Raw genomic sequence first — 24,054 nt, 5'->3', positions numbered from 1 at the left:
CTAAATATGTGTCTTTATGGATTACCATTCCTGTCAGTCTCATAGAGACATTTTCTTCCCTTACAACGGTTGTGCATACTGCAAAGACTCACAACTGCTTCAAGTCCTGAGTATAAGTGACTATTGTTATGGCACAGTGGCCCAATGCTCAGGTAAATCCTGAAGAAAACGAGCAGGCCTCAGTATCAATCTGTTCCAAGGCTTTGGGATCACATCACAAAAGAGGTGGAAAAAACAAAATTATTGTCTTCAAAGTTTGTTTTTAGAATGACTCAGACTAAGCCTTAATATAGTAAATGAAATGAAAAAACAATTTTGTTTTGTTTTGTTTTTGAGGGAGTCAGGCTTGTGTAGTCCAGGCTGGTCTTGAAGTCAGTAGGCCACAGAGGATGAGAAGGAACTCATGATCCTTTTGCCTCAACTTCCCAAGTGTCGAGATTACAGTTGTGTGCCAATAGGCTTAGCTTGTGATAATAAAATCTAATTCTCATTTTCCAAAGAATGAAATTATAGGTCAATCATAAAATTGCTATCTCAGGGTTTCATAGAGAGCAAAATTCGACACAACAGTGTACACAAGCCCCCACGGCAACATATATGGGAAGGGGAGTCTTTAAATTCAATGAGTTTAGTGGGGAAGAGAGATTGGTCAGTGGTTAAGAACACTTACTGCTCTGATAGAAAACCCAGGGTCATTTCTCAGACTCACATGGTGCTTTAAAACTATATGCTATTTCAGTTACATGAGATATAATGCCCTCTTCTGACCTCTGCAGGAATCACACACACAAGTGGCACACAAACATGCATGCAAGGAAAACACTCATACACATGAAATGAAACAGATGAATCTAACTGTTTTTAAATCAATTTCAGCAGGGTTTGATGACACATGCCTATAGCCCTAGGAGGAAATGTGGTAGAATTAAGAGCTTGATAAGAGGCTATATAAGGTGGCCTAGTCAGGCTAAGCTACATCCAAAGTCTTGTGTTAAACAAGTAAACAAAATATAAAAGTGTTTGCTGAGGGTGTAACTTAGATGACCTGGGTTCAACCCCTATGAATCACTCCAACCCCCCAAAGCCAATCAATGTCTATCCCATGTTTACAGCTGAGTTGTACTTGTTGCCCTCTAACATACAGTATTGTTTACATTTCTGGTTGCTATAACAACACCCTCAGGGCAGAGTCCATCATGGCAGGGATGGAGTTGTGGGCAGAGGACGTCTAGTTATGAAAGATGGCGTGGGAGGTGACAGGTCCGACTGTGTGCAAATTAAGGAAGCTGACAGCAGTGAATGCTAGTTTTCTGGTACCCTTCCCCTGTTTATTCATCCCAGAACACCAGATCATTGGGTAAAGACCCCATATCAGGGTGGGTCTTCCCTCCTAGCTAAACTTTGTAGAAACTTTCTCACTGACCAGAACAGAGATGTGTTTCCTTGAAACTTTTAAGCATAATCATCATCTTATTAGTTTCAATAAGTTATTCTTAAATTGTTAATTTCCCTCCTTCTGTTATAGTCTCGTGGGTCAGTTTTATAAACCCAGGGTGGCATCTTCACCCACCACCTTTGTATGTTGAAGGCCTAATATGGAAATGGGGCCATTAAGGGGGTGAGCAAGGGTTAACAAAGTCCTAAGGGTGAAACATCACAGTACTAGTGTCCTTATGAGGTGACATGCCAGACTGCCTGCTTCCTCTGTCCTTATGAGCACATGGCCATGGCAGAACACAAAGACAGGCAGCTGAGTAGAGAAGCCCCTGAATGAACTCTGCTCTGCTTCAATCTTGGTCTAGGACTCCCTAACCACAGGAACTTTAAGCCACTCAGTCTGTGGTATGTCCTTACTGCAAAACAAGAACACTAGGGATACAGCACTATGGTTATTCTTCTACCTAAACACACTGACTGACTTTGCTATGTCAATCTAGGCTCAAGATGTAGTTTAGTGGCAAAAAGCAATTAGCATGTGCTAGCCCCAAGGATGTTATCCTCTAGAACTAAGAAACCAGAAACTCTTAAGGTTGTTCAAATTAAATGTATTTATTTGTGTGTGAGAGAATGTGTGTGTGTGTGTGTGTGTGTGTGTGTGTGTGTGTGTGTGTGTGTGTGTGGTGTGTGGCTCTCCTTCAAGCCACAGTCTAGCATTCCCTTCAGTGTGTTGCAGATTGTTGGTTTGTGTTGGGGTCTATTTAAGGTTTCCACACCAAGGAAAATCATGTCACATAAAAGCTATCTGAAATTTTTGTGAAAATTTTTTCTAGATTAAAAAACCACTGCCTCCATTGCATAATTACATTTCTCTTTACATCTGACTGACATTCCCTATTGTATATATGAGTATACATATATTACAGACATATGATATATATAACAATAAATATTTAGCAACATGTGAGATGCAAATGAAATTTCATTGACTCAGGAAAATGAGAAATTGTGAAAATGTCAAGTGATGGAAAGCCTGTCCATCAGGTGCACATGGGCACCTGGACACAACTTTGTGTTCATAGATCAAGCCTCGGTTCAAGGTCTTGGGCACCATTTCCTCTGAGCATCCAGCAGTTCAGGAGCACACCAGTGATGAAAAGGCCAGAAGACAACAGAATGCATGCAGCATTGTTGCAGTAACTACTGGGATGTAAGAAATGATCCAAAGCCGGCTGCAGGAAGTTAACATTTATTCTACTTACAGGGGTTGAGGTGTGGGGAGGGGCACGGGACAGATTGCAGATGCAGAAGTCTTGTTTCTTCTGATCCATCAGCTCTCAACTGGGATGTCTTGAGCAAGTGTGCTCGAGTCACCCACAGGCTCTTTGACCTGCCTGAGCTTGATGGTGGAGAGGCACCACATCTGGGGATTCTGAGGACCCTCTCTCCTGCCCCCTGGCCTTCCCCCTCCTCTCACCTTAGCCTCTTCCTCCCTTCTCACTCTGTTTTCTTACATCTCATTGCTCCTCTCAACTCTACAGCCTCACCTTCCTCTTCACACCTGGTTTGTGGATCTCAAATGTTGTGAGTCAGAGAAACTTGTATGACCATAATTAACATAAGAGAGGGCACAAAGAAAAAGAGGTAGATAAGTCTTGTTTGCCTAGGGTAGCCCTTGGAGCCTCCCACAGAAACCCATCTTCCCAAAGAGCTAGGAGATGCAGCTTGCACCCGATTAGCCAGCTTCTTCCTCTGCCTCCCCTGGCTCCATCTCCATGTGCTTTCCCTGCAAGACTGTGACAGGTGTTCTTGATGTCCTAGTGTCTCCTGCTCTGTCTGAGGGTAGAGATAGTAGCTTTACCCTGGGGATTTGGGTGAAGTTATGAAGACTGAGTTACCAAGTCAAGGAGCCCAGTTCTTCAATTCTGACAGGTCAAATGACAGTCACAGAAAGGGATCAAAGAGCTTACAGAGAGTTACCAAACTTCCTGGATTGACACTGACCAATCAAACACGGCTTCTCCAAAACTGAAACCAGCACTGAGAGTGGAGGAATTGGTCCACACTAAAAAAGGAAATTTAGAGCGACCACAGCACTCTAGCTTCGCATTCTCCAACCCAGTTGCTGAAGAAATCTGGTGACAGCCACCAAGTCTCTGCTGTGGGAGTCTGTCCCAGGCTTGAAGTTTCCTGTTAGGTCAGCAGGAGTCTACAGCACAGCCAAGTCACTGTAGACTTCAAGGAGCCGAGTGAGCTTTGTAGGAGCATCTTTTAGGTAAGTGAGCCACACTCCATGGCAGCCCCCTCCATCTCAACATCTTCAGTCCTTATTTCCCATGCCCAACCAGAATTCACTCTGCTGGCTCTGGGATGAGGTGGGGGACTTCCAGTGCACCCCAGAGCCATAAAGAAGATCCTTGTAGCTTTGTCTCCTTTCTGGGAACTTTGGTTCCTTGGCCCCTTCACAGCCTCCTTCACAGCTGCTGAGGGCTTGCAAGCTTTGGGAGCATGGGATGAGAGCAAAATCCTTGGTCTGCTTCGGTTGGGGTACTTACGGATCCATGATAGAGGGAGCCTAGGTTCTGAGAGGGTCCAGTAGGGTCCAGTGAAGCAGGGGGAAGAGTTGATGCACAGGCCAGGCTTCTACAGGTCTCTAAGCCCCTCTGAGGGTGCTCCATCTTCTTGGGCCTAACTTTGTGGGTAGTTAGGGGAAATTTGCCATCCCAGCACTAAAAAGATCTAAGGCCATGAGAGTCCTGGAGGGTTTTTCTCTAGAATGAGAGCCTTGCCTTCCCAAGTGAGAGGCAAAGTGTCACCCCAGCAGGAAATGCTCCACGATGACTTGTTTCCCAAGAGGCAGCTCCTTCCTCTCCTGTGCCCTCCGTTCTGTGCCTTCCTGCCAACCTGCACTGCTTGGGGAACTAGGGACATCTGTCTGAATGCCACCCATTTCCTGCTAAAGATGACGACAGTCAAGGCTCTGAGTTCAGCTCTGAGAGAATTTTCTCCAGTGAACACTCTAATGAATTTTAAAGGAAACAACTAGTGTTTAAATCAGACTCAAGGCTTGTGGGAGATTTGTGAGTTTCATTTAGGGACCAGAATTGGTGGGCTCCAGATTCAGCTTAGTAGTTAAGGACTGTTTTCCAGATAGATACCCCAGGGAGAGATTTTAAATCATTGAAATGTATTATAGCCACAGGTGTTGAAATGAGATAGCCCAGGTCCCAGGCTAGCTCACAGACTCTCTATAAGATGATTCCACTATAATTCCCTTGAGTCCCAAATGTGACATGGACAGGAGCATCTTCCTTTAGCACTTTGTGGTGAGATGTGGTTCCTCTTCCCTATCCATATTGGGGGTGAACCAGGTGTTCTGGGTTAGGACAGGATCTGAATGAGGGGATGCTGAATGGGAGGGGTTAGGAGGAAATGAGGAACAGATATTTCTCAGCAATGCACATAACAGTGTGAGGCTGCATCTTCTAACTGAGCAGAAATGAAACTGTTTTTCCCGTGGCTTAGTAGACTTTCAGTTTTGTTTTTGTTTGGTGTCTGTATCGCCTTCCTTCCTATCCCCCCACCCCAGTGCCTACCCTGCAAACAGACAGAATCTTTCTAAAATATAGCCCAAGCTGTCTTCAAACTCAGCTTTGCAAGCTGAGATGACAGGCATTCACCATTCCAGCAGATCTCTATAAACGCCGGAACCATACTGTGTATAGGACTAGGGACTCCATGAGGGAACACTGGGGCTTAGTGAAAATTGATGTGATTAGCATCCCCAAGCCTCAGTCACACTGAGCCATAGTACTAGTACAGTTACAGTAACAGGGGACTCTTTAACACATTAATGCCACATATAGGATAATGCAGCCTGTTAAAGTTTTTTTTTTTTAACAGTTAATGATAATGATACAAAACTGCTTGTGAATAATATGTGATCCCATGGAAAAGCAAGAATCTAAATTTTCTCCTTCAATTTCTGGTAGGATGCGAAACCACGATGAGTTCATGTCCATAAAATGTTGAATCCATTTAATATTTGACTTTCTGTATAGGTTGAGGTTTAACCCAGGGCACAGTACACATCAGGCAAATGTCCTTTCACTGAGGTCCCCACACCCCAGGCCCTCACTCATCCTCTGGAATCATTTTTTGATACTGTTACACTCTACACAATTATCCACCCATAATCATAAATGGAAGAACCTCAAACCTCATAGATGCAAATTTTAAAACAAATACCCATAAATTAACTTGAGTGCTACAGTAACAGAGTAATAGGACATTACTCTGACCACAGTTGTTCAGGAGACTGAAGCAGGAGGATTGCTTAGGAGTTAGAGCCCACACTAGGCTGGAAGAAAGGAGAGCACTCCTGCATTCTCTTTCTCCCACAGAAACATTAAAAAAAACAGAACTCCACTGAACTAAAAGTCAGAAGTTGATGGTAATTACATGTATGCCCAATCAAGAAAAAGCCATATTCAAAACTGGGAGATCTCAGGCTAGAAAGATGGCTTGGTGGTTAAGAGCATTGGCTGCTCTTGCAGAGGACCAGAGATCTGTTCCCAGTACCCACCTGCAGGCTAACATCCAGTCCCAGAGGGTCTGATGCTGTCTTCCAGCCTCTGTGAACACCACATGCATAGTAACAGAGAGGCATGTTGCCAAAACACCCATATGCATAAAATAAAAATAAATAAGGTCTTAAGCCAACAGCAACAACAAAAACTAGTTGACAAATGCCAAATAATTTTAGGTCTCAGTCTGCAGGAAAATTGATCCTGATGGGTCTTCAAAGGAAAACACCAGTGGGTGAGATGCACAGAGACTGAGGCTGGCCACCTTATGTTGTTCAGCCTGATGTAACAAAGTGACACAAGCTTGGTGGGTTATGAATAATAGACCTTATTTTCTTGCAGTGTAGAGGGCAGATGTGCAAAATGAAGATGCCATCATGCTCAGGATCTAGTGACAATCGTCTTTTCTTTGAAGATTGCCAGTGTCTAACTGTGACATGATGTGGTCTAGGGTGAGCTTAGCTGTGTGGAGCACCTTTTATCAGAACGCTGGGTCCATTTAGATGACTCTACCTTCATGACCTACTAACCTCCCAGAGGCCTCATTACCATAGGAGTGAGGAATCACAACATGACTTTTGAAAGGAAAGAAGCATTGGAGCATAGTGATTCTGTTGTAACCATAAAAACCCCACCTCACTGGAAATATGTGGGTGTCTAATAGGAAGAGAGGACCACAACTCAGTCAATGCTCTTCAAAATCAATGGCCAAAGTTTACAAATCAAATTTACTCCCAAAAAGAAGGAAGATAATTCACCTGCTCTATTATTCTATGTGCCTAGATACCTAGGGGCAATTTTGCTAAGAGACTCTCCATGGAAGCAGATAACTGATGAACTAACATCAGAAATTACTTAAAAAAAAAAAGCATAAGTGGTTTTGTAACAAAAATTTGCTTGATAAAAATCCCCCAAAACATAGGTAAATTGACCTTGCAGTTTATTGAAAGAAAAGGCACAGAATTCAAGTTACACCATATTGAATATTATGAAGGAAATAAATCACTGAGGTAAAAAATAAAGAAGGATCATTGCTGATGTAACCATCTTGTTAAATAAAAACACAGAGCCAATGCAGAGATGAAAGCCCAAGAGGTCAGAGCAATAGGTAAGAGCTAAGAAGCTTACCCTTCACTGCCGCTGCTGTCCTCCTCAGCAAGTGTGCTACTTCCTGTGTATCTGTCTTTATATAGACTTTCTGTTCTGCCTTCTCATTGGTTGTAAACCCAACCACATGACCTCCTTGTCACTGCCTGTCTATACAGACCTCCAGATCTTCTATGGTTGGTATTGAGATTAAAGACCTGTTTCTCCATGCTGGTGGTATCCTTGAACACACAGAGATCTACCTGTCATGTGATCAGGACTAAAGGCATGTGCTACCACTGCCAGACTTCTACCATGGCTTGCTCTTAGCTCTGACCCCAGGCAACTTTATTTATTAACATACGAATAAAAACACATTTCAGTACAAATAAAATATCACCATATTTCCCCTTTTCTATTTTACTAAACAGAAAAAAGGAAAAATTTACAATATAAGAAAAACTATATACAAAAGTACAATAACTATATACCATATATGCAAACAATAAACACCTAAACAATGTCTAGTCCATTTGTATTTGACAAATTCAGAGAAAATAATTCCATTATCTATCCTATTTTGGTAAGTCCAAAATGTACCTGATTCACTTTCTATCCTAACTAATCTTCAACTATAACTAACTAATCCTCAACTATAACTAACTAATCTTAAGATCATAATGAAGTATCGCAAAATACCTGAGAATTCACTACTGATATATTTTATCATGGCATAAATATCTATCCCCAAATAACCATTTCCCCCACTTGCTTAATAACCAGTCCCATGGAACACCTCCAGGGGACAATTTTGCTGTTTGCTCCTCAGTTTGGAATTTGCTCTATCCCCTTCCACCTTACTCTAATCTATGTCTGTCTTACAGGAAAGAAAGTCAGCTTGCAAAGGAAGGGCTGCTGAAAAAATGAACATCACTGTTGATCCAGAAAGTACCTCTGCTAAACTGGTTCTAAATGTAGGAGAAGTCACTCTTGGGAAAGAAAGTAGGAAGAAAATGGAGAATAGGCGTAAGATGCAACAGAATACAAACGTTTTAAGGGCTGTGTGTGCTCTGCTGAATTCTAGAGGGGGCAAGGTCAAGGCTCATATTGAAAATGAAGGCTATGACATCGACCTACATGGAATAGGAGAAGATTTGGATACTTCTTTTATGACTATTCTTCCACTTGTTCAGAACTGCCTAGAATTCAAGCAGGAAGGATGCTCTCTTATCATTCATGTGGAATCAAGGAGTCTGATTATCTCTGATTTACACCCTATCACCATTGCCACCAATTTGTACATGAGAAAGGGGGCCTCCTGTGTTAAAATGGACTTGCGTACTGCTCTGCAATTCTTCAAAGACATAGACAACCCTAGAGTAAGATCTCCAATAAACCCAAGGTTGCTGGATGAAAGACCTGGTGAGAACATGCAAGAAGAACTCCATGTGCAAGAGCAAGCTGCTGCTGTTTTTGACCAGACAGAACTCACAAAAATGACAGAATTCTCCTTTAGTGAATCCAAAAACGTTGAATATAAATCATTTGAAACAAATAAGTTGGTACAACGAGTTAAAGAGGTTCTCCCTCTAACTGTTTCTGCATTTGCCAACACTGATGGAGGATATTTGTTCATTGGTTTGGATGAAAAAACAAAGCAAATTACTGGTTTTAAAGCAGATGAGAACAAACTTAGGGAGCTAAAGTGTGAAATAGAAAGGTGCATCCAACAGCTTCCTGTCACTCACTTCTGTGAGGAGAAGCAGGAGATAAAGTACACATGCAAATTTATCCCAGTCAGCAAATCAGAAGATGAGTGTTCCTATGTCTGTGCACTCAGAGTGGAGAGATTCTGCTGTGCTGTGTTCGCTGCAGAGCCCGATTCCTGGCATGTTGAAGACAGCTGTGTCAAGAGGTTTACCACAGAGGAATGGGTCAAGGTCCTGATGGAAAGCATGCCAGCAACAGGAAGGGAAATTAGCAATTAGAATACATTTGGATAGGGAAGTTGGAAGAGTTTCTCTTTGGGATTTGTGCTGTGGATATTGCTCTATATAAATAAAACACTGATGGCCAGTGACCAGGCAGGAAGTAGGTTGTCAGGCAGGAAGTAGGTGGGACAAGGAGAGAAGAGAATTCTGGGAAGCGGAAGGCTGAGGGAGAGACACTGCAGCCACCACCAGGAGAAGCAGCATGTAAAGACGCTGGTAAGCCACCAGCCACATGGCAAGGTATAGATTTATAAAAATGGGTTAATTTAAGATAAAAGAACAGTTAGCAAGAAGCCTGCCACGGCCATACAGTTTATAAGTGATATAAGTGTCTGTGATCATTTTATAAGTGGATTGTGGGACTGTGGGGCTTGGGGAACCTGGAGTGAATCCCTCCAGCAACAGATTTGGGGCAAGTTCCTCAGTCCTGACATTACTCAGTGATCCACAATGGAGCCCTGGTGTCTCAACTGCTTCTGCCATCCACCTGGGGCAGATATTCCTTTCAACTGGTGATTCCTTCAACTACCTCTGTTTGTGCAGAGAAAACTCCAACATCTCCAGCTTGAGCTTCTCTTCAGGCTGTAGGCATTTCTTTCAGCAACCCTTCCCTCAGTTGTTCACTGTTTCACTCTTCACCCCTTTCCACTGACTTCTCTCCCTAAACCTTCTTTATGGTGGTATTTTATTTGTACTGAAATGTGATTTTCTTTGTATGTTAATAAATAAAGTTGCCCTGGTGTCAGAGCTATTAGAGCCATAGCAAGAGCGTGGTGGTGGTGGTGGTGGTAGTGGTGGCGGCGGCGGCGGCGGCGGCTGTTGCTGCTGCGCCACACGCCTTTAGTCCCAACACTTGGTAGAAGAGCTAGGTAGATCTCTGTGTGTTCAGGAATACAGCCAGCATTGGAGACATAAACCTTTAAGACCTGGAGGGAGGTACTTACAGGCAGTCATGTGTTTGGGTTTACAACCAATGAGAAGGCAGAACAGAAAGACTATTTAAAGACAGACACAGGAAATAGCTCTCTCTTTCGGGGAAGCTAGGAGCACTGCAGGAGGTAAGATTTTAGCTCTGAGCTCTGACCTCTCAGCTTTCTCTTTTCCATTGGGTCTGTGTTTCTTATTTTAATGAGACGGGTGGTTACATCTACATCTGGCACCCAATGCAATGAGAATCTATTAAAAACCTCTTGGGGCCGGCTCCCTAGCCCAAGCAGCCGGCTCTCTAGCCCCGGCCCAGGTCTTCTTGGCCTCAGGCCGGACTAACCATGAGCTGCTTGCTTAAAGCCAGTGCTACAAACAACTCAGGCCTGTCCTGCCGAACAGGGCCCCTGCCTGCAAAGCCAACAAATGTGGTGGGAGCTTAAGGAAGCCAGAGCCCAGGCTTGACTCGGCTCAAGAAGGAACACGTGGCTGGATTTAAGCTTTAGCCAGCTACACTTTACTCTCTCTCTCTCTCTCTCTCTCTCTCTCTCTCTCTCTCTCTCTCTCTCGATTCACAACTAGGATACTAGGTGGCTATTTTGAAATTTCCTTGGATTTCTACTGTTCTACGCAGATTTGGTAAGTCACAACATATCAGATATTTTAAATGAACTATTTAAAAGAGAAATATTTTCCACATTTAAAAAAAAATGGGTTTTGGCCGGGCGGTGGTGGCGCACACCATTAATCCCAGCACTCGGGAGGCAGAGCCAGGTGGATCTCTGTGAGTTCGAGGCCAGCCTGGGCTACCAAGTGAGTTCCAGGAAAGGCTCAAAGCTATACAAGAGAAACCCTGTCTCGGGGAAAAAAAATGGGTTTTATGTGTACATTGGAAGAATGGGTTTTGTTTGAAATTTTAGGCAGTCTAACAATGGAACAACTATATGAGAAGATTAGTATTATTGGAATTATGCAGTTTATCACTATACTTATCCTCATTTTACAATTTAAAAAGATAGTCAATTTAAGTGCCAGGATGACAGCTTTAGAAAAACTTGTTAAGCCTGTAAAAATTCAGACAGAAGAAATTAACAGTGAAGTTGTTTCAAGTTTGGATCATAAGGTTGCAGAAAGAAAGCCTGTTTTCACACAGTCACCCTTAATTTATCCTGTAACCGTACAGCTGTTGCCTGATCAAATGACTACACAAAATATTTGGGCTCCAATTGAAATGTTGGATTCAAAAAGGTTTAAGGAGGCAATAGTGTCTTATGGCATGCATTCCCCATATGTAAAGCAAATGTTAAAGTCTTCGTCAACATATAATAGGATTGTACCACAGGACTGGCAGGAGCTGGCACAAGCTGTTCTTGAACCCAGCCAGAGGCTGCAATTTTTAACTTGGTTTATGGATGAAGCTAAAAACATAGAAAAACAATGGAGGGATAAAGGAATACAAGTTTGCCAGGATCAGCTTATTGGAGAAGGCCAATATGCTTCAGTACAAACACAATGTTTATATGATGTCCAAACCCTAATTTTATGTCGAACAGCAGCCTTGAATGCATGGCACAGAGTTGAGAAACCAGGAAATAAACCTGAGTCATTTACAAAGGTTATGCAAGGCCCAAAAGAATCTTTCACAGATTTTTTACAAAGACTGGCTATAGATGTAACCAACCATTTTATTAAATAAGAAACACAGAAATAATGCAAAAGAGAAAGCCGAGAGGTCAGAGCTCAGAGCCAAAATCTCACCCTTCCGCCTGCGGTGTCCCAGCTTCCCGAATGAGGGCCCCTTTTCCTGTCTGTTAGTCTATTTAAAGAGACAGAACAAGCCACAGCTATCTCACCTCACCAGTTCCTCAGCTGGTCCTGTTTCCTCAGACTGGAAGCTTCTGTGTCCTCATCCCAATAGCTCTCAGCTGAACTGTGTTGCTCCAAAGCCTGAAAGCTTAACCAGCCAAATGCTTCTAGTTTCTGGTCCTCACGCCTTATATATCTTTTTGCTTTCTACCACCACTCCCTGGGATTAAAGGCTGGCTTTCTGGGATAAAAGGCGTGTGCCACCACCGCCACACTTTTGCTATGGCTCTAATAGCTCTGACCCCCGGACAACTTTATTTATTAACATACACTCAAAATCACATTTCAGTATAATTAGATTACCACCACATTTCCCCTTTTCTATTTTAATAAAAAAAAAAGCAAAAGGTTATGACTAACAAAAGAAAAACTATATACAAAAGTACAATAACTATATACAATATATACAAATAATAAATACCTAAACAGGTATTTGACAAATCAGAGAAAATAATTCCATTATCTATCCTATTTTGGTAATTCCAAGATGTATCTAATGCACTTTCTATCCTAATTAATTTTTCAACTATAAGTAACTAATCTTCAACCATAAGTAACTAATCTTCAACTCTCTCAGAGACCCAAGAAGGAAATAATATTAGCTAACAAAAATAAAAAAACAGGAAGTGCATGCAAGCAACTTCCAAAAAATTTGTAAGTTGACAGAAACAGCCAGCTGCCTGGGCAGTCACCTGAGGTTTCTCCGCAGTGTTGGGGCATCATCTTCAGCCTATAGGCTTAGTGTATCTGACAGACTCATTTGTGAAGTAGGATGTACACAAGGTCAACAGTTCAATCTCACATTGGGTGAGAGTAGTCCATGTACCAGAAACACCTGAATTCCACTAGTGTCCTGTCATGATTCAGGATTTAATTTCTGGAAATTGTTGACAGTTTTTTAATTCAGCTGTCCATTCTTCTTGGCTGTGTATATATGGCTTCATCTCAGCATCCTCTTCTTCTCCACATCCCTCTATTAAATGCCAGTCTACTTTTGAGAGGCATGAGCTTTCAGCTGCTGTTCCATTGTACAACAGAATCCATCGGCCCTCTGCCTGTTAAGCTGCCTTCGAAGAAAAGGGCACCGTACCTTTTCCGGATGCGAAGGCCACTTCAGGGATGGGGCCATATTGTCCTGGCCTCAGAAGATGCCTTTTGATAAAGCCATAACCACACTTGTTTTGGTAAGAATCAGTAGTCCATTGTTTCGTGTTCTGTCTGTCCATTTTGTCCTGTTGATTCGAGGATACTTTGTTGTCCAGTGGCTAACTTTTGCCACAAGGAAAGTTGATTCCATATGCAGTTTCTTCAATGCCCATATTTTCTCTGAAATAGATTAGTACTGCCAGGAGCTGACATGTCTCAAAAAGAAAAATTTTCTAAGTTATTAAAACATTTTAAATGCCATATTCTGTAGATCTCTGAAGGGTTTGAAGATGACCTGTCTAAAACATCTCTGCTCAATTTTTAAAACATGTCTAATATGACTACAAGTTCTATTGAAATGTCTAACTACTAACTTTCTGCTCAATTTTTAAAACATGTCTAATATGACTACAAGTTCTATTGAAATGTCTAACTACTAACTTTCATTTCTTTATATCCTAGTAGTTGGTAATAATAACATTCAAGGATCAGAAATTTGTATTACATTGTTAAATGAATGGTATAAATACAATTAGAAATATACATATAGCATTTTCTAACAATATCAGTTTCAAATTTGTATACAATATAAAACAATTCAATCCAATGTAAAGTATTAGTGATTGTCTTTTTCTTTTCTTTCTTTCTCTCTCTCTCTCTCTCTTTTTTTTTTTTTAACAAGAACCTTAAATCTAATCTCCTTTGCTTAGCCTTTTTCTTAACCCTTGACAATAACTTGTAACCAGCCCCCCTAAATACTGAAAATTATCCCAGACCCAAAACCCATTAAAAAGACCAAAAAACCACCCACCCCACACCACCTCTTTGGGAATGTGGGAGATGTAGTCTTAAAATTGCTTCCTGCTGGGTATGGGCGAAGTTTTCTTTATCATGAAAGAATGCTCTGAGCACCTTGTAGTTCAAAGCTGATCTGTGGATGATGTTTGTCAGCTTAATGATATCATTATTGTCCACGTGGAATTGTTGTTGTTGTGGGGCCCCATCTTCTTTCTGGAGACTTCAGTTGATGTTAGGCCTGGCCATGATTTCCTGCAGAAAACTGATAAGAGACTCGAACACAAAAACATATATATGCAGCTAGCCTTTTTTCTAGAATTAGTTAGTACTCTATATGACCATTCATATCTTAACAAAGTTTAAAATGTATATATATCTATATATCTTTATATGTTAATCTTGTAAATTTTGATATAAAATTCATACTTTAAGAAAAGTTTAAAGAATCAGAATAGAATCAAAGAGTTGAGATTAGTAATAGAATAGTCCCTTAATTAATTTGGCTTTTGTCCTGTACCATAGCAGAAGATGGCTCTTATTCTGGCATGATACAGGGAGTTTGCATTTTCCTTTTAACAACATGCTTGATTTTAAAGAAGGAGAGAGCCATTCTCCAACTCCAAAGTCAGCTTTAAATTTTAATTGAACTGGGACTATTAGAAAACCAATAGTGTTAAATCTTTAGAGAAAAGCAGAAACAAACATTTAGGAAGACATAAAAATTTTTTAGATAATATATACCCATACACCGTTTCATTCTGTTTCTTGGGATAGATGATTTGTCCCTTTTCTTCAGTTGTCTCATTTGTCCAGTGTTCTTCAGATTCCTTAACCTTCATTCTCCTAAAAGACAAAAACAAAAAGCCTTTCCCCAAGACTAATTTTGGGGATGTTTCCTTTTGACAAGTTATTATTTGATTAAATGAAAAGGCATGTGTTATTGATACAAGTTAGTTTAAATTGGATGTTCATGCTGGTTGATGAACTATCACCTCCTCTAATTAAGAGGTCTCTCTTGTTCAAATCGAACCTTTATCAATTTTGATGGTACCCACAGCTTATCTTCTCCTGTAGAAACAAAAGCAAAACCTCGTCCCCAATGTAATACATACCCTGGTTTCCATTCTGAGGTCAGCACATCCTTAAAGTATATAGGCTGATTTAATTCTGTAGTTTTTTCTATTATCCAATGTCTCTCTGCAGCTGTTGTTCCTTTCTCATTGGCATTCAGAAAATTCAAAGTTAGAAGAGCATTATGCAGTCTATTTCTGGGGGTTTTTGTTACCCATTTCTGTTTATTTAGCATATCCTTTAGAGTTCTGTTTGATCTTTCTATAACTGCTTGACCTGTAGGATTATGTGGTATGCCTGTAATATGTTTTATATTGTAATAAACAAAAAACTGTTTCATTTTAACAGAGACATATGATGGAGCATTGTCAGTTTTGATTTGTGCAGGTATACCCATGATGGCCATAACTTCTAGCAAATGAGTGATTACAGAATCAGCTTTTTCAGAACTCAAATCAGTTGCCCATTGAAATCCTGAATAAGTATCGATAGTGTGGTGTACATATTTCAATTTTCCAAATTCTGCAAAGTGAAACACGTCCATCTGCCAGATTTCATTTCTCTGAGTACCCTTTGGGTTACATCCTGCTGGTAATGGCGTCTGATTGTAGAAGGAACAAGTAGGACATTTCTTTACTATTTCTTTGGCTTGTTGCCAGGTTATGGAAAAATCCTTTTTTAAACCTTTACTATTAACGTGATGTTTTTTATGAAATTCTGAGGCCTCCAGCACATTTCCTATCAATAATTTATCAATCTCATCATTGCCTTGTGCTAGAGGGCCTGGCAGACCAGTATGGGATCGAATGTGAGTTATATATAAAGGATGATTCCTTTTCCTGATTGTATCTTGTAATTGAATAAATAATGAAGTTAATTCTGAAGTATCAGGGATAAATTCTGCAGTCTCAATATGTAACACCACTCTTTCAGCATACTGAGAGTCAGTTACTATGTTGAGGGGTTCTGAAAAATCCATTAATACCAACAGAATAGCATACAATTCTGATTTTTAAACTGAATTATACGGACTTTGAACCACTTTACTTAAATTTTCTGATTTGTATCCTGCCTTTCCTTCTTTGTTGGCATCTGTATAAAATGTACGAACTCCAGATATGGGTTTTTGCCGTACAATTCGAGGCAAAATCCAATCAGCTCTCTTTATAAGATCAATTCTATTGCTTTAGCCCCCGAACGTGGGGCTAAAGAAAAAAAGGGTTAAAGAAAAAAAGGGAAGAAAAAAAAAGGGACTAAAGAAAAAGGACAAATGAACAGGGATAAAGGCCGGTGTTATGAAAAAAAAAAAAAAAAAAAAAAAAACTAAAGACAAAGTCCCTTAACCAAGAGGCGCTCCAATAAAGTGTGATCTGAGAAGAATCCTCGCGTAAAGAGGATTCAGAACTCAACACACGGAGCGGTGACGTCGGTAAGTTCTCCAGGAACGGTGACGTCGGTAAACGCCCCACAGTTCCTAATTCTCTCTCTCAAATGAGCTGCAGCCGCCGCAATGACCAGAAAGGCTGCAGCCGCCGCAATGACCAGAGACACTGCAGCCGCTGCCATGACCAGCAGCATGTGAAGACGCCAGTAAGCCACCAGCCACATGGCAAGGTATAGATGTATGGAAATGGATCAATTTAAGATAAAAGCACAGTTAGCAAGATAAGGACAGTTGGCAGGAAGCCTGCCACGGCCATGCAGTTTGAAAGCAATATAAGTGTCTGTGTTTACTTGGTTGGGTCTGAGCGGCTGTGGGACTGGCGGGTGACAGAGGTTTGTCCTGACTGTGGGCGAGGCGAAAAAAATCAAGCTACAACTGGCTTCAGCAGTAAGAGAATGGTCTCGGATTCAGAAGCTAGTAAGATTAATAATTAAATCTTTGGCCTTTGAGAATGCGAATGCAGCATGCAAAAGAATAATCAGGCCATTAAAGTCAAGATCCGCACCTTTGGAAGATTGGATTAGAGACACAATTAATGTTGAGGCTCATGAGCATGATGATATGTGAGTAGGATAAGCAATTTCAAAAGGTTTGAGGAGTGTTAGATGTTTTGGATGTGGAAAGCAAGGACATTTAAAAAGGGACTGTAAACAGGTCATTCCTAGAAACAATGTTTCTTCAAGGAACAATGGCAACAGAATGCCCCTTCCTTTTGGAGTATGCAGAAGGTGTGGTAAGGTTAAACACTGGAGGAACGAATGTAGATCAACAAAGGACAGACAGGGTAATCCTTTGCCTCAGTTTTCGGGAAACTCCTGGAGGGGCCTCATGCAGGCCCCCATAGCAAATCCAGTTCAAACCTTTCCTGCAGCCTTAGAGGAAACCCCTGCTCAGAGCGATTAAATAACCAAATGCCTATTGGAATAAATCATGCTGGTCAGGATGATGAAACAGAGAGAATAGAAAATTCAGGAGAAAACATAAAGAAAATTTTTTGGCAAACTTCTATTAATGAACAAAGACCAAAATTAACGATAAAAATAAATGGTGTTTTGTTGTCTGGTCTGGTAGACACAGGCGTGGATGTTACCATAATTGCACCAGAATTTTGGCATCCAACTCGGCCCCTTCAGGAGATAAACGTTCAACTAGGAATTAAGACATTGGGACATTATCTCAGGTGAAACAGAGTGCAAGCTGGCTGGAATGTATAGGTCCAGAAGGACAGAGAGGAAAATTAAAACCATATGTGGCTAACATAGCTATGAACCTGAGGGGTCGAGACTTGTTGCAACAGTGGAATATTCAAATTAACATCCCTCCAATCTCAGAAACAAATCATAAACTATCACATGTTTCTGAGAGAAATATTAGAAGGCATTATTTTGAGTGGTCACCAGCCATCCATATTATATAAGAACAGGGCACAACAACTGATGATCTTTCAAAGACACCAACAGCTCTACCTTTACAATGGTTAACAGACAAGCCTGTATGGGTTCAGCAATAGCCTTTAACAACAGAGAAACTCCAGGCTTTAGAAGAGCTGGTAGAAGAACAGTTAAATGCTCAGCATATTGAAGAATCAACCAGCCCTTGGAATTCTCCTGTATTTGTTATTAAAAAAGAAATCTGGTAAATGGAGAATAGTAACAGACCTTAGAGCAATTAACAAAGTAATTCAGCCAATGGGCTCTCTACAATCTGGAATTCCTTTGCCTACTCTGTTACCAAAAGGATGGCCTCTCATAGTTATTGATTAAAAGACTGTTTCTTTTCAATACCCTTATAAGAAAAAGACAGAGAAAGATTTGCTTTCACAGTGCCTACTTATAATAATTCTCAACCGGTTAAAAGATTTTAATGGAGGGTCCTCCCACAGGGAATGTTGAATAGCCCACATCTGTGCCAATATTTTGTACAACAGCCATTGGAATTGATAAGTAAAAAATTTCCTAAATATATAATTTATCATTATATGGATGATATTTTAATAGGTGACTCAAATGCAGGGGACTTTGGAAAGAATGTTTGAAGAAGTAAAAAAAAAAATTTGCCTTGCTGGGGATTACAAATTGCTCCTGAAAAGATACAAAGAGGAGATTCTATTAATTATTTAGGATATAAAATAGAGCTACAAAAAATTAGACCCCCAAAGGTGCAAAGTAGGAGAGATAGACTACAGACTCTTAATGACTTTCAAAGATTATTTGGAGATATTTCTCATCTATGAACTATTGTTGGGGTAAAAAATGATGAACTGACTAATTTGTTCAAAACCTTAGAAGGTGACAAGGACTTAAATAGTCCAAGAGAATTATCACCTGAAGCTGAGAAAGAATTGGCCTTGGTATTAAAGAAAGTTCATGAAGGGCATGTGGATTGTATTGATCCAAAGCTGGATTGCATTTTGGTTATTTTACCTTCTAGGCATTCTCCTACTGGAATATTAATGCAGAGGGAAGATATTATATTGGAATGGATATTTTTACCAAATAAACCAAATAAAAATTAAAAACTAATGGGGAAAAAAATCTCTGACTTGATTTGGAAAGGAAAATTGAGACTTCGTCAATTAGCAGGAATAGACGCAGCAGAAATTGTCATACCTTTAACTAAGGAGGACATTGAAAAATTATGGACAGAAATTGAGCATTGGCAAAGAGCTTGCAGTAATTTTTTGGGAGAAATTAACAGCAAATATCCAAAAAGCAATAGAGTTGATCTTATAAAGAGAGCTGATTGGATCTTGACTTGAATTGTACGGAAAAACCCATATCTGGAGTTTGTACATTTTATACAGATGCCAACAAAGAAGGAAAGGCAGGTTACAAATCAGAAAATTTAAGTAAAGTGGTTCAAAGTCCTTATAATTCAGTTGAAAAATCAGAATTGTATGCTATTCTGTTGGTATTAATGGATTTTTCAGAATCTCTCAACATAGTAACTGACTGTCAGTATGCTGCAAGAGTGGTATTACATATTGAGATGCAGAATTTATCCCTGATGCTTCAGAATTAACTTCACTATTTATTTAATTACAAGATACAATCAGGAAAAGGAGTCATCCTTTATATATAACTCACATTCAATCCCATACTGGTCTGCCAGGCCCTCTAGCACAAGGCAATGATGAGATTGATAAATTATTGCTAGGAAATGTGTTGGAGGCCTCAGAATTTCATAAAAAACATCACGTTAATAGTAAAGGTTTAAAAAAGGATTTTTCCATAACCTGGCAACAAGCCAAAGAAATAGTAAAGAAATGTCCTACTTGTTCCTTCTATAATCAAATGCCATTACTAGCAGGATGTAACCCAAAGGGTACTCAGAGGAATGAAATCTGGCAGATGGACATGTTTCACTTTGCAGAATTTGGAAAATTAAAATATGTACACTACACCATCGATACTTATTCAGGATTTCAATGGGCAACTGATTTGAGTTCTGAAAAAGCTGATTCTGTAATCACTCATTTGCTAGAAGTTATGGCCATCATGGGTATACCTGCACAAATGAAAACTGACAATGCTCCATCATATGTCTCTGTTAAAATGAAACTGTTTTTTGCTTATTACAATATAAAGCATATTACAGGTATACCACATAATCCTACAGGTCAAGCAGTTATAGAAAAATCAAACAGAACTCTAAAGGATATGCTAAATAAACAGAAAGGGGTAACAAAACCCCCAGAAATAGACTGCATAATGCTCTATTAATTTTGAATTTTCTCAATAACAATGAGAAAGGAACAACAGCTGCATAGAGACATTGGATAATAGAAAAAATTACAGAATTAAATCAGCCTATATACTTTAAGGATGTGCTGACCTCAGAATGTAAACCAGGGTATGTGTTACATTGGGGACGAGGTTTTTCTTTTGTTTCTACAGGAGAAGGTAAGCTGTGGGTACCATCAAAATTGATAAAGGTTCGATTTAAACAAGAGAATCCTCTTAATTAGAGGAGGTGATAGTTCATCAACCAGCATGAACATCCAATTTAAACTAACTTGTACCAGTAACACATGCCTTTTCATTTAATCAGATAATAACTTACCAAAAAGGAACGTCCCAAAAATTAGTCTTGGGGAAAGGTTTTTGTTTTTGTCTTTTAGGAGAATGAAGGTTAAGGAATCTGAAGAACACTGGACAAATGAGACAACTGAAGAAAAGGGACAAATCATCTATCCTAGGAAACAGAGTGAAATGGCGTATGGGTATATATTATCTAAAAAATTTTATGTCTTCCTAAATGTTTGTTTCTGCTTTTCTCTAAAGATTTAACACTATTGGTCTTCTAATAGTCCCAGTTCAATTAAAATTTAAAGCTGACTTTGGAGTTGGAGAATGGCTCTCTCCTTCTTTAAACTCAAGCATGTTGTTAAAAGGAAAATGCAAACTCCCTGTATCATGCCAGAATAAAAGAGCCATTTTCTGCTGTGGGACCGGACAAAAGCCAAATTAATTAAGGGACTATTCTATTACTAATCTCAACTCTTTGATTCTATTCTGATTCTTTAAACTTTTCTTAAAGTATAAATTTTATATCAAAATTTACAAGATTAATATATATATAGATATAGATATATATACATTTTAAACTTTTTAAAGATATGAATGGTCATATAGAGTACTAACTAATTCTAGAGAAAAGGCTTCAATTAGCTGCATATATATGTCTTTGTGTTTGAGTCTCTTAACATTTTTCTGCAGGAAATCTCGGCCAGGCCTAACATCAACTGAAGTCTCTAGGAAGAAGTTGGGGCCCCACAACAACAATTCCACATGGACAATAATAATATCACTAAGCTGACAAACATCATCTACAGATCAGCTTTGAACTACAAGGTGCTCAGAGCAATTTTGAGATGACTAGCTGAGATGATCTAGTCTCAAAGACTACTTGAATAAGGACTTGAGATAAACCCTGAACCTTGGTATTATATACAGACTGGATAATAATGAAGGATATAGTTACCTTTCCTAGAATTTGACAATTAACCTAAAATTTTTCTTTCAGGATAAAGATAACTTTGCCATACCCAGCAGGAAGCAACTTTAAGAATATGACGCCCACATTCCCAGAGAGGTGGTGTGAGGCGGGTGGTTTTTTGGTCCTTTTAATGGGTTTTGGGTCTGGGATAATTTTCATTGTTTAGCGGGTTTGGTTACAAGTTGTTGTCAAGGGTTAGGAAAAAGGCTAAGCAAAGGAGATTAGATTTAAGGTTCTTGTTTAAAAAAAGAAAGAAAAGAAAAGAAAAAGACAATTACTAGTTTTAAATACTTTACATTATTACCAACTATTAGGATATAAAGAAATGAAAGTTAGTAGTTAGACATTACAATAGAAATTGTAGTCATTTTAGACATGTTTTAAAAATTGAGCAGATATATTTTAGACAGGTCATCTTCAAACCCTTCAGAGATCTACAGAATATGGCATTTAAAATGTTTTAATAACTTAGAAATTTTTCTTTTTTGAGACATGTCGGCTCCCGGCAGTACCAATCTACTTCAGAGAAAATATGGGCATTGAAGAAATGCATATGGAGTTAACTTTCATTGTGAAGACAGTTAGCCACAGGACAACAAAGTATCCTTGAATCAACAGGACAAAATGGACAGACAGGACACGAAACAAAGGACTACTGAATGTTGCCAAAACAAGTGTGGTTATGGCTTTATCAAAAGGCATCTTCTGAGGCCAGGACAATATGGCACCATCCCTGAAGTGGCCTTTGCAATCTGGAAAATGTACAGTGCCCTTTTCTTCGAAGGCAGCTGAACAGGCAGTTGGCCGATGGCTTCTGTTGTGCAATGGAACAGCAGCTGAAAGCTCACGCCTCTCAATAGTAGACTGGCATTTAAGAGAGGGATGTGGAGAAGAAGGGGATGCTGAGATGAAGCCATATATACACAGCCAAGAAGAATGAACAGCTGGATTAAAAAACCGTCAACAATTTCCAGAATTTAAAATCCTGAATCATGACATGACACTAGTGGAATTCAGGTGTTTCTGGTACATGGACTGCTCTCACCCAACGTGAGGTTGAACCTTTGACCTTGTGTACATCCTACTTCACAAATGAGTCTGCCAGATACGCTAAGCCTATAGGCTGAAGATGATGCCCCAACACTGCGGAGAAACCTCAGGTGACTGTCCAGGCAGCTGGTTGTTTCTGTCCACTCACAAATTTTTTGGAAGTTGCTTGCATGCACTTCCTGTTTTTATTTTTGTGAGCTAATATTATTTCCTTTTTTGGTCTCTGAGGGAGTTGAAGCTTAGTTAGTTATAGTTGAAGATTGATTAGGATAGAAAGTGAATTAGATACACTTTGGACTTACCAAATAGGATAGATAAGGGAATTATTTTCTCTGATTTGTCAAATACAAATGGACTAGACATCGTTTAGGTATTTGTTACTTGTATATATTGTATATAGTTATTGTACTTTTGTATATAGTTTTTCTTTTGCTAGTTACAACCTTTTGCCTTTATCTTTTTATTAAAATAGAAAAGGGGAAATATGGTGGTATTTTATTTGTACTGAAATGTGATTTTCTTTGTATGTTAATAAATAAAGTTGCCCAGGGGTCAGAGCTATTAGAGCCTTAGCAAGAGCGTGGTGGCAGCAGCGGCACACGCCTTTAATCCCAGCACTTGGTAGAAGAGCTAGGTAGATCTCTGTGTGTTCAGGAATACAGCCAGCATTTGAGACATAAGCCTTTAAGACCTGGAGGGAGGTACTTACAGGCAGTCATGTGTTTGGGTTTACAACCAATGAGAAGGCAGAACAGAAAGACTATTTAAAGACAGACATAGGAAGTAGCTCTCTCTTTCGGGGAAGCTAGAAGCACTGCAGGAGGTAAGATTTTTAGCTCTGAGCTCTGACCTCTCAGCTTTCGCTTTTCCATTGGGTCTGTGTTTCTTATTTTAATAAGACGGTTGGTTACATCTACACTTCTTCCCTTTCAGTTACATTATTAGTCTATATACAGCCCAAGAGTTTATGAAGAGTAAAGAACCTTGCTGTGTGTAGAATATATTTTTAAGATGTGTTACATTTGTTCATGCTGTGGAACATTTGTTTACTGATGAAAGATATGTTGCATTCTTTTATCTTGCATTTGCTTAACAGTTTGAAGCTGTGTAACTTTACCTGTCTAAAACATCTGATGATCCAATAAAGAGCTGAATAGCCAAAGGCAAGGCAGGAGAAAGGATAGACTGGGCTTGCAGGCCGATACAATAAATAGAAGGAGAAATATGAGAGGAAACGAGGAGGAGGAGCAAGAGAAAAAGGAGAAGAGGATGCTAGGTCCAGCCACCCTGCCAGCCACAGAGTGAGAGTGGAAGTAAGATTTACAAAAGTAAGAGAAAAGTAAAAACCCAAAGCTGAAAGGTAGATGGGCTAATTTGAAGTTTAAAAAGGCTGGCAAGAAATCATCCAAGCTAAGGCAGGACATTTATAAGTAAGAATAAGACTCCATGTGTCATTCATTTGGGAGCAGGGTGGTTGGCCCCTGAAAAGAGCAAAAACAACCATTAACATATTGGCATTCCAGTGTGGGGAAATTTCCAACAACACTGGTGTGGCAGGTTTGCAACAGAAAAGCCTGTAATGAGGCCAGGCCAGCACCAGCAACTCTGAGTCTGCAAAGTTCCCAGCAGCTGTAGCCTTCTCCTCCCAATCTCACTG

The 24,054-nt window shown here is 39.9% G+C and overlaps 1 protein-coding gene across 6 annotated transcripts in view; it reads left to right on the top strand.

Annotated features, from left to right (window-relative positions):
• LOC143266946 (schlafen family member 1-like) overlaps nt 1-23,216 on the top strand; it is a 43,629-nt gene extending 20,413 nt beyond the window's left edge. The window contains exons 1-3 of one of the 6 annotated variants that reach the window (XR_013041804.1): nt 3,514-3,712; nt 20,470-20,565; nt 21,068-23,216. Coding sequence is in view for 2 of the 6 variants with exons in the window: in XM_076543002.1 (XP_076399117.1) it covers nt 8,033-9,097 (1,065 nt within the window). In the remaining 4 variants the exon portion in view is untranslated. Of the gene's footprint in view, nt 1-3,513; nt 3,713-7,993; nt 9,855-19,756; nt 20,572-21,067 lie in introns of those variants that run through there. The other 5 variants (XR_013041802.1, XR_013041801.1, XM_076543001.1 and 2 more) reach the window with 5 other exon arrangements.
• Nucleotides 23,217-24,054: the final 838 nt, after the last annotated feature.

The sequence above is a fragment of the Peromyscus maniculatus genome, chromosome 8 (genome assembly GCF_049852395.1).
Source record: "Peromyscus maniculatus bairdii isolate BWxNUB_F1_BW_parent chromosome 8, HU_Pman_BW_mat_3.1, whole genome shotgun sequence".
Taxonomy (NCBI): domain Eukaryota; kingdom Metazoa; phylum Chordata; class Mammalia; order Rodentia; family Cricetidae; genus Peromyscus; species Peromyscus maniculatus.
Note: the sequence above shows the minus strand (reverse complement) of the source record. Positions and strands in the feature narration are given on the sequence as shown.